The 11,067-nt window shown below is 28.5% G+C and overlaps 2 protein-coding genes across 2 annotated transcripts; one reads left to right on the top strand and one right to left on the bottom strand.

Annotated features, from left to right (window-relative positions):
• On the bottom strand, positions 1-1,701 carry LOC100165665 (nucleoside diphosphate-linked moiety X motif 8). The gene is made up of 2 exons (XM_003242380.4): positions 662-1,701; positions 1-590 (listed from the first exon to the last, which is right to left on the bottom strand). The coding sequence occupies exons 1-2, from the start codon at positions 1,136-1,138 to the stop codon at positions 546-548; spliced, it is 522 nt and encodes a 173-aa protein (XP_003242428.1). The 5' UTR covers positions 1,139-1,701; the 3' UTR covers positions 1-545.
• A 93-nt stretch (positions 1,702-1,794) lies between these two features.
• On the top strand, positions 1,795-9,689 carry LOC100167692 (DNA-directed RNA polymerase I subunit RPA2). Its single transcript, XM_001948696.4, has 21 exons — positions 1,795-2,044; positions 2,120-2,257; positions 2,425-2,619; positions 2,785-3,024; positions 3,101-3,273; positions 3,381-3,530; positions 3,592-3,754; positions 3,818-4,016; positions 6,108-6,310; positions 6,369-6,581; positions 6,726-6,929; positions 7,000-7,107; positions 7,196-7,372; positions 7,439-7,537; positions 7,599-7,711; positions 7,781-7,925; positions 8,000-8,156; positions 8,223-8,348; positions 8,474-8,601; positions 8,663-8,827; positions 9,379-9,689. The coding sequence occupies exons 1-21, from the start codon at positions 1,976-1,978 to the stop codon at positions 9,577-9,579; spliced, it is 3,366 nt and encodes a 1,121-aa protein (XP_001948731.2). The 5' UTR covers positions 1,795-1,975; the 3' UTR covers positions 9,580-9,689.
• The last annotated feature ends 1,378 nt before the right edge of the window (positions 9,690-11,067 follow it).

Raw genomic sequence — 11,067 nt, 5'->3', positions numbered from 1 at the left:
TATAAATGTATAACAAATATATTGCATAGCGCCATAGTACATTTTAAAATGTTGTATCACTATTTACTTATAGATTCAATTATAATTATAAGGTATAACTACAAACATCAAGTATTTATTTCACATACTAAAAATAGTCAATATAATGATAATGGTATATTATATTCAAGGGGTGGACTGGCTAGGGTGGCGGGTGTGCGATCCCAGCCTGGGCCTATCGACAACTTGGGCTGACAACTTATAAATATTTTTTTATTAGCTCAAAATTTGGCTAAATTGTCTGTTTTCTCGGAGCCAATTCTCATTTTCAGTCTGCCCCTGTTATATATTACATATTTTAATACATTATTTTCACTCTTATTACTTATTAGGTACTAAGTTAATAAAAGACTTAAAATGGTAACTATAATAGATAATACAATTATCATATTTTTTAATTTCTTTCATATAATGAGGAAGTAAGTTTTTGATTAAACTTCTCTGGTATAATGGATTTTAATACCAACCAAGTCATATAAGCAGTCATGCCCCATATTCTTTTATAGTCATTTGTGTACACTGGTATCATCATTAATCTGTTTGACTGTTGTCTGAAATATGTATGTTTACAATTAGCTGGTTCGCAAAAATGCCTAATGGGAACAGCAAACGCATATTGTACCTCTTCACTGGAAATATCTAAATTCTCTGGTTCTATAACACCAATATTTCCTAAAAATGGCATAATTGCTATGTCTTTAGAAACAATAAATCTACCACTTCCCCAAATATCAATACTAGTTTTGCTTATTCCAAGTTCTTCGCAAGATTCTCTCAGTGCTGTATCCTGTAGTTGTTCATCTGTTTCACGCATTCCACCAGGGAACGATACTTGACCACTATTTCTTTTTAAATTATTTGTCCTTAATGTATACAGTAATGATATTTCATCTTTAACAATACATAATGGAATAAGAACAGCAGCTTGACGTTTCCCTTCAGTATTCAGTTTAGGACATAATGACTTAAAACATTTCACAGATTTTAAAGAGTTGTCTTTGGAAAATATATCATGAGAATTAAAATGTACAAATCTGGACGAAGTATCTGATAATAATCTTGAAAGTTTTGAAAAGCTTATCAATCTTAGAGGCTGCATTATATTTGTATAATAAGTTACTTACTCTAATGTAAAGAAGTTTCTTTTCCATTTAATTTTAAAAATGCATTATATTATTTTGATACATTTTTAAACAAATTGTTATAATATAGTAATATTCTCATTCCAAATGTTTGGTATTAACATAATATATAGGTAAATTATTGAATGTATGCGGTATACAATTAGGAAAGGATAACTTACTATTTTTGTACTACCTATTATTATTATAATAATTAATCTTTAAACATATAAAAATTATGAACATCAAAAACAATAAAACAATGTAATTGAGCAGTAAATTAATTTTACATGAATTTCTTCAAGTTAACTAAAGTCTTAATTCTATTTTATATTAAAGGTCAAAACAGACATTTAATGTTCAAACTAACAATGAAACGTACAATATATATATAAAAATAATGGCAATTTGGCCATGTAGCGTATTGACATAAGCATAACTGCATAAGACATTGGCATTTGGCAATATTACCATATTGAAAGTATTCAGTATCTATGACTTTGATACCTCAATGTTGTCATTTATCACAATATTATCAATATCACATTATCACAGAGTCCGTGTTTGAGCTGATAAGTGATAACGTTTAAACTGTTATCTAATATTTAACAATATTGAAAATATACAATTTGAATTATACACGTGTTTTTTTAACTCTAGACTTATAACTATACCTATCTAATAGTTTCATTTTTATATAGGTACCTATCATTGTTGTAGTATTTAACTACATTCTACCCTTTACTTATTATAGAGTATGGACTTTATTAGCCAATAGTTATTAGTAATTAATATTCTATACACTTAAAATAAAAATGTATGAACCAACACTTAAAAATTTAACAAATGTCGATTATGGTAAACCTCCTGATAGCCAAAATCAAGTAAGTTATTAAAAGGATTTTCATTTTTTATGAACGTTAATTGTTAATATTTAAAATTGGAAAATAATTTCTTAGATTCTTCAAGAATTGGGTACACCTCACATAGACTCTTTTAACTATATGATTGAAGAAGGATTGAATTTAGCGATCTCTGATTTGTTACCAGTTGAATTTGATACAAAAGGAAAATATCGTGTGAAACTCACTTTACTGGTAATTAGTGTACTTTAAGATTTGTATGTATAAGTATTAAATTATGCAACTTTATTGAAATTATAAATTTAATTTAATATATTTATCAATTTTTCATCAGTTATATTATAAATGACTACTAAGATACTTTATTTAATTTTATTGATAAAATCTATGTTTATTTTTAGGAAGCAACCATTCATCAACCTAGAGTACCTACAGGATCACTTGGTGTTAAATCACATAGTATATATCCATTAGAATGTCGACAACGTCATGGTACTTATTCGGGAAGACTTGAAATAAAACTCAGTTGGAGAATTAATGATGTTGAACAAATGATAATTGACAGAGATATCGGCCAAGTGCCAATAATGTTAAAGGTATTTTTTCATTATTATTATTATTACTATTATTTTATTATTATTTTATGATATATAATTTAAGAAACATATTTTATTTTTAATAATGATGAATAGTAAGCTAATACAAAGAGTTTAATTACAAATTTGATTTGAATTTTGTCATACTAATTAATTTTTTTTTAGTCTAAATTATGTCATTTGGAAAAAATGTCTCCAAAACAATTAGTTAAGCTAGGAGAACATCAAGATGAATGGGGTGGATATTTTATAGTTAAAGGCAAGGAACGTTTAGTACGGTTGTTGTTAGGAACGAGGAGGAATTTTCCAACTGCTGTTCAAAGAAATACTTGGAAAAATAAAGATCAATTTTTTTCAGATATTGGTATTTTGATTAGATGTGTTAAAGATGATTTAACAACAGTTGTAAGTTTTATATTATACATTTTAAATGTTTATTTAAAAAACTATTTTTATTTTTTTTCAAATAATTGATTTTTAGACAAATAATTTACATTATTTAACAAATGGTACGGCCAAATTAATGATCCCAATTAAGAAGAGGGTATTTTATGCACCCATATTTTTAATAATGAGGTGTTTAACTAACAGTTCAGATGAGTTTATATTTAGACACATTATTAAAGGACATGAAGATGATTTATATTTCATTAGGTAAGTTGGTCAATATAAATCATTTATAAGTTTATAATACTTTACATACTTTAATTGTTAAACATTTTTTTTTTCAAAAATAAAAACTAAAACATTTTTTTTTGAAGATCTGTAATGGAAATGATGCGTTCCTTGCACGAAAGTAATATACATTGTCAAGAAGATGCTAAGGAATATATTGGCATTCTGTTCAGACCTAGATTTTATGAATTGCCTGAATGGAAAACTAATAAAGAAGTGTGCGATCATATGCTCAGGTTTGAGATTTAATTATCATAAATGCTGTAGTTAAATACTATAATTTTCAATTTGTTCCAGGAGTTATGTTTTAATCCATTTAAACACTGATTTCGATAAACTCAAACTTTTAGTTTTTATGTTGCAAAAGTTATTTTCAGTGGCTCAAAATAAATGTTTAATTGAAGGTGCTGATGGAATTATGATGCAGGAATTAATGCTTGGTGGTCATCTTTATCTGAAAGTAATAGAGATAAATAATTTACAATTACCTATATAATTTAATTAAAAAATAAATATTTTTCAGATCCTCAAAGAAAAGTTGCAAACATGGTTGAATTTAGTTAAAATCAATCTACTTAAAGTTGATCAAGGTGGTCAACCATCTATTGGTGATATGATGACTGCATTGAGAAGATGTGATTTAATTGAACACGCAATGACAAATTTTTTTGCTACTGGTAATCTCAATAGTCAATCTGGTCTCGGAATGCAGCAAGATAAAGGTATTTTGTTTTAAATTAACCTATCCTTAATTCATAATTTATATCATTGTCATTAAGGGCACACATGCCATATTATGCTATCACAAAAAAAAATGTATACTTATTGCCCGCCGCAGCAAAGAAGGTCGTATCTCTGTTTTCCAATTATTTTTTTCAAGTTGTCATAAATTGTTTTGTGTAGTTCCCACGAAACAGATAGTAGCAACAAATAATCAAAGACTTTCTATACAATAAAATGCAGTTACTACCGTCTTCACGGGAACTACACAAAAATAGTTATGACAACTTGAAAAAAAAAAAAAAATTTGGAAAAACAGAGGTACAACTTTCTTCGATGCGGCGGGCGATATATTCACTTTTATTTAATTTAAGTCTGTAGTTTAAAAAATTGTTATTATTTCATTAAAGTATGTAACTAAATTATAATTGTAGTGTAAAAAAAAATTTTAATATCTCTTGTGGACTCTACACAAACATTTATTGTCTCCGTTTTATAAATGCCTATCATAGCAAATTTACGTTCAGCAGATCACATTTAACTTTGCTTAAAAATTAGAGTAAAACGACCTGTCATGAAACTTTATAGCAAGAACATAATCTGTGTTTGTATTTGATTTTTGTTTTTGCAATAGTTCAATTTTTAGCAAGTTTACACCATGATATAGCGTAAAATATGCTCATAACTCACTTAAAAACTGAATTATCACAAAAAAAAAATCCAGTTCTTGCCATCAAGTATCATAATAGGTCAATTCATTCTAATTTTAAATCAAATAAACTAAACGTGATCTGCTGAATGTAAATTTGCCATCTTACGCATTTGTAAGACGGAGACATCAAATGTCATGTGGCGTCCTCTTAAATAACTTTTAAAACCTATTATTATTATTAAATTACTTATTGGTCAGATTGAGTGATCATTACCAGTATTCCTGTAATTGTCTTTTGTTTAGGTTGGTAGCTCCACGTTACCTTATTCCATATTTTAGTTTAATGTTTTTCCATAAATGACTAACTGTTTAAGTTAGAGCATTTGTATGTGGGTCCTAAGAAGTACTTGCTATGATTAACAGTTTTGTGAAGAAAACCTTGACTTTTTAATGTATTTTAGACTCTCCAGTCATCTGATCTAAGTAAATATTTGTTTTTAGTTTTATTTCTTGAATTATAATTACTAAAAATTTTCTTGATATCCTTTACTATTATCTATTAAATAATTAACATCTCAGATAGTCCTAAGACTCGAATTAAATAATTTTGAGTTTCTATGTGAATTATTGATTGTGTCATCTTCATCACCAACAACTTAACAATTTCTGAGACATTGTCTTCCTTTATTATATTTCATACATTCTTTTTCAAATAAAATAGGACTCATCGATCTGAATAGTAGATCTTTTTAACCCTTTTTTTTCATATTTTACCACAATGTGATGATATAAATTGAACCAATTGAAAACTGAGTGATATTATTTTACCAGTTATTTTGTTACAGATTTATTATACTAATTCAAAACCCCAGTAGCAAACAAGATTAAATATTTCACTTAAGCTTAATCCACCATTATATTCTTATCTTTTCTACGCAAGTAATAATAGGATATAAACAATGTGTGACTATCCACATACTTTGTTATTATCTTTATAATTCAATTTTATTTCATAATTGTCGAACTATAATAGTATTTGCTGGAAGTTCTAAAAATAAAAAAAAAAAAAAAAAAAACAATGTGTTGGTTGACATGTATCACATTTTATCACAAATATTTTGTTTTTAAGACTACTATTTTTTAATGTTTCTTCATTCAACCAATCAATCATTATGCAAAATCGTTAAAATTTTTCAAATAGTTCTGAACACATACATAGCCATATGAGTTGAAAGTACAGTCCAAATCCTTTTAATCTTTTCATTAAGATTCAAAATAATTTTGAAATATGGTGTGGGAGAGAAAGTAGATATTATTACTGAGTGTTAAATGTATATAGTGTATGACACCGATAAATTGGTGGTAGAAGCATACAACATGTGTGCCCCATTGAATTTGACTTTATAAAATGTCATCTTTTTTTTAAATTCTTTAACAATAGGTCTTACAATATTGGTTGAAAACATAAGTCGAATGCGATATATGGCTCATTTCCGTGCAGTTCACCGTGGTGCTATTTTTGAGTCTATGAGAACCACTGAACCCCGAAGGTTGTTGCCAGATGCTTGGGGTTTTATATGTCCTGTTCATACTCCTGATGGAACTCCTTGTGGACTTCTTAACCATTTAACCAAATCTTGTATAGTGAGTAACAACTAAAATTAAAATTTTTATTGATAATATTAAATACATATTTATTTAGGTCACTAAATCAATCAGTAGAAAAGTATTGCGTGACATTCCAAAGGTATTAGTATCCCTGGGTATGTGTGAAGCATCATACAAACCTCAAGATATCAATATTGGATTTGTGTATAATGTAATTCTTGATGGTCGTATAATTGGATATGTACCAGAAACATTGACAGCATTATTTATTAGAAAGCTTCGTACACTGAAAGTGAAAGGAAAACAAGTAAATTATTATTTACATTCAAACACATACCAGTGTTCCTAATAAAATAGTTTTATTAAGTTTATCAGCCAAATTCTATAATCTTGAATAAAATTCCCAATAAATACTATTACTTAATTTAAAAATTATAACTGAAATCTTTAGATACCAGAGACTACTGAAATTGTATGGCTTCAAAAGAAAGAAGAAAATATTTTGGGTCAATTTCCCGGTCTTTTTTTGTTTACTGGAAATGCAAGAATGATGAGACCAGTTTTTAATTTAGATTTAGAACAAATAGAGCTAATCGGAACTTTTGAACAAGTTTACTTAGATATAAGTATTTCAGAAGATGAAATTAGACCTAATGTATGTATAACACTACAATTTAAGAATTGAAAACTATTTAAATATAACATGTATTGTTCTCATAATTTAGATAACTTCATATAGAGAAGTTACAAAAACAGATTTTCTTAGTCATTTAGCATGTTTAATCCCTTTGCCAGACTACAACCAAAGTCCTCGTAATATGTATCAGTGCCAAGTAACTATATATATACATTTTTAAATAAATTATAATAAATAATGTTTTATATCAATATCTATATTTATTTGCTTATATCTAATAATAGATGGGGAAACAAACAATGGGAACCGCTTGTCATAATTGGCATTTACAGTCGGAAACAAAATTGTACAGGATACAATCACCAGCATCACCGTTGTTCAGACCTGTTCATTATGATGCATTATCAATGGATGATTTTCCAATGGGTACAAATGCTGTTATAGCTGTCATTTCATACACAGTAAAAAAAAATAAAATATCAGTTAATATACTATAGAAAAGTTAACAAAGAATAATTTTTTTTTAGGGTTACGATATGGAAGATGCTATGATTATTAATAAAATGGCATTAGATCGAGGATTTGCTCATGGTTCTATATTCAAAACTGAATTAATTGAAACAAAAGTATATTAGTAATTTTAAATGTTATTTATTAAATCTAAACTAACTCAACTGTTTTATTTAGCCACATACTTATTTTATGCGTGACCCATTTAAAGAAGATCTTCCAAATTTTTTGGGTGTAGATGGTCTTCCACATATCGGTTTAAAACTGTCTAAAGGAACACCATACTATAGGTAACTATAACTAATAAATATTTTTAATTTAAAAATTATTTTATGAAGTTAAAATATAATTTATTTAAGTTATTTTGATGAACAAATACAAGGATTTATAATAGCTAAGTATTTGAGCAATGAAGAAGTTATCGTTGATTCAGTTCGTCAATGTGGGGATTTTACAACTGGCCGAAAAATACCAAATAAAGCTACGATTACCGTGAGAGTTCAAGTATGTGCATTTGATTAAAAAAATTCAAGTTCAAAAAATGTATTGCTTTTGTTACATTTTATTTATATTATCAGAGAAACCCAACAGTTGGAGATAAATTTGCTAGTCGTGCAGGACAGAAGGGGATTTTTAGTAAAGGCTGGCCTGCAGAGGACTTGCCATTTACAGAAAGTGGAATGGTTCCAGACATTGTTTTCAATCCTCATGGTTTTCCTTCAAGAATGACTATCGGTGAATATTTTTTTACACTAATAATTTTAAACTTTTCTATAAACTAATTTAAATGTTTGTCTTTAGCTATGATGATAGAGTGTATGGCAGGCAAATCTGCAGCAGTGCATGGTGTTGTACATGATGCTACACCTTTTAAGTATAGTGAAGAAGATACTGCAATTGATTTCTTTGGAAAACTCTTAGAAGCAGGTAAGACATATTGTTGAAAAAATGATGTATTTAGTCTCTTACTAGTATGCTTTTCAATAAATCACTGATGTATTTGATAATTACCAAAATGTAAAATTGTATAAAATATTATTATAAATACTTAGGTGGATACAATTATTTTGGAACTGAACAAATGTATAGTGGTGTAGATGGCCGAGCAATGAAGGCATCTATTTTTTTTGGTGTTGTTCATTATCAGCGATTGAGGCATATGGTTTCGGATAAGTGGCAGGTAATTATATCATAATACAATATGTTACTAAAAACAAAATAGTTGACTAATTGTATGCTAGGTACGAAGTACTGGCCCAGTTGATGCTGTTACAAAACAACCTGTGAAAGGCCGTAAAAGAGGTGGTGGCGGTCGTGTTGGTGAAATGGAAAGAGATGCATTAATATCACACGGAACTCCATTTTTAATGCAAGATCGATTTATGGATTGTTCAGATAAATCAACAGTTAGTATTTACAATTTTAAAATGCTCAAAACTTGCTTTGTAATTAAAATATCAAGCCTCAAAGATGTCCTGTATGTTATTTTACCTCTAAATTGTATAACTGCATCGGTGGTGGCTAAATCCTAATGGCGGTTGTGGTAAATTATGTGGCTGCATTTTACCGCTGTAGCTTGTGGGGACCTCAAAAGGTTAATATAAGTTTAAAAAGGAACAGAATAAAAGGAATTATTGTAAATGTACTATTTGCTATGTTTTATGTTTGCAAGATCACATGCACTAGTCAGTGGCGGATCCAGGGGGGGGGGGCAAAGGAGCATTTGCCCCCCCTCCCCAACACCGTAATTTTCCTTTGTTATACACTGTGTTTAGCCAATTTTGCAACTTTTTGTACTTTTGCCCCCCCCAAAATAAAGCCCTGGATCTGCCACTGGCACCAGTGGCATCCTCTTAATAAACATTAAACTTTTAAAACTTTGGCTTATAACTGTTGTCTTTTTAAAATATATTGTACTAAATTCTTAATTTATTAACACTCTTTTGTTTATTTCTAGGCTCTGTTGTGCTTAAAATGCCATACAATCCTAACTTCATTAATTCAATTTAAAGAAGACAGTTATTCAAGTAAAATTGCTAAATGTAGAACATGTGACTCTACTCAAGTACAAGAAATTGGAATACCTAATGTATTTCGATATTTATGTTCTGAACTTGCTGCAATCAATATTAAATTACAGTTAAATATTGAAGTATAAATATATTGTAAAAAAATTTTTAAAAATAACAATTACAATTTATTTTTTTATTTTTTATTATGATTCAATATATTAGCATAAAACAATTTAATAAATAAAAACTGAAACTATCAGATATTACACTTGTATTTGATCTTCTATATAGATGGTATTATTCGTCTAGATTTTCCTTTCCTATTCCTTTTTATTTCTTTAGAAATAACGGATTATTTATAATAATAATTTTTGATATTTAAAGCAAATGTGATATGGTAGTATGCAGTCGGTTGTTCTCTAGAACATTAACGTTAACTACTAACTAATATGTTTTCCAATCTTTATCATTTTAAAATAATTAACATCTTATACAAACGGCCAGCGTGCAAACATTGTTATATATGACAATTGCTCAGCAGGCGGGACACTGATATAGTGATATTGGTATATTATATTCTTATCAGTGTTTGGAAGGAATGAATTCCTTTTTAAAAAACGGCAAAATGAACGAATTCCTTTTTATAATAAAAGAACGAGAAAATGAACTAGTCATTTTTTTCAAGGAAAAATTACAAAATTGTTTCTTTCCTTTCTAGTTCTAATAATTTATACAAAGTATGTAAATAAATGAAATTAAGATGAATTTTTTTTGAGTGTATAATGTTTATTGTTAATTAGTGATCGTTATCGAGTATTGACGTTAAGACAATCCATATACGTTGGCCAACAATTTAATTTATAAGAAAACCTCAAAGTAGAATTATAATATATGAACCTACTTGTATATTATATTAGAATTAAAAACTAAAGAAGTATGCATATGAAAAAAAAAATTTATGATTAAGTAAGAATTTTTATTTTATTTGGATCTAAAAAAGGAATTCATTCATTTTCCAAAGGAACGAATTCCTTTTTATAAGGAACTTGCCAAACACTGATTCTTATTGAGTCCTCACTCCTCAAGACTCAATTCTATACTAGACCCTGATTTGTCAGACAACTTAGGACTTTATTTATTTTAATACAATATGAAATAAATCATAATTAATCTTATTTGCCACATAAAATTGCCAAATGCCAACCACGGATATAGATACTATAGTATCTATATACGTGATGCCAACCGACCTTGAACCTTAGATTCATGGAGGGAATTCGCCATTCGGTATCTCATAGTTCTAAATAGAAATCAGTGGTGATAATCACGAACTACTACATAGGACTGGACACTGTGGGGGGCCGTATTAATCCGGAAAATAAATGGGCGGAACGTATAAATTCCGGACCGTATAAATCCGGAACGTATATCGCCGGAATCCAAAAGTGAAAAACCGTATTTGGCCGGAACGTATGCCTCCGGAATTAAAAAAAATACTAAACCGTATTTTCCCGGAACGTATTTATCCGGACTGTATAATTCCGGAACGTATATTGCCGGAATCCAAAAGTTAAAAACCGTATTTGGCCGGAACGTATACCTCCGGAAATAAAAAAAAACTAATAAACCGTATT

Source organism: Acyrthosiphon pisum, chromosome A3 (assembly GCF_005508785.2).
Source record: "Acyrthosiphon pisum isolate AL4f chromosome A3, pea_aphid_22Mar2018_4r6ur, whole genome shotgun sequence".
In the NCBI taxonomy this organism is placed as follows: domain Eukaryota; kingdom Metazoa; phylum Arthropoda; class Insecta; order Hemiptera; family Aphididae; genus Acyrthosiphon; species Acyrthosiphon pisum.
Note: the sequence above shows the minus strand (reverse complement) of the source record. Positions and strands in the feature narration are given on the sequence as shown.

Bases quoted from the DNA above. Each gene is read 5' to 3' on its own strand.
- LOC100165665 (XM_003242380.4), bottom strand. From the start codon at position 1,138: ATGCAGCCTCTAAGATTGATAAGCTTTTCAAAACTTTCAAGATTATTA. The intron at 591-661 runs GTACAATATGCG...TACATATTTCAG, and splicing joins TAGATATTTCCAGTGAAGAG to ACAACAGTCAAACAGATTAA.
- LOC100167692 (XM_001948696.4), top strand. From the start codon at position 1,976: ATGTATGAACCAACACTTAAAAATTTAACAAATGTCGATTATGGTAAA. The intron at 8,157-8,222 runs GTGAATATTTTT...GTTTGTCTTTAG, and splicing joins TCCTTCAAGAATGACTATCG to CTATGATGATAGAGTGTATG. The intron at 8,828-9,378 runs GTTAGTATTTAC...GTTTATTTCTAG, and splicing joins ATTGTTCAGATAAATCAACA to GCTCTGTTGTGCTTAAAATG.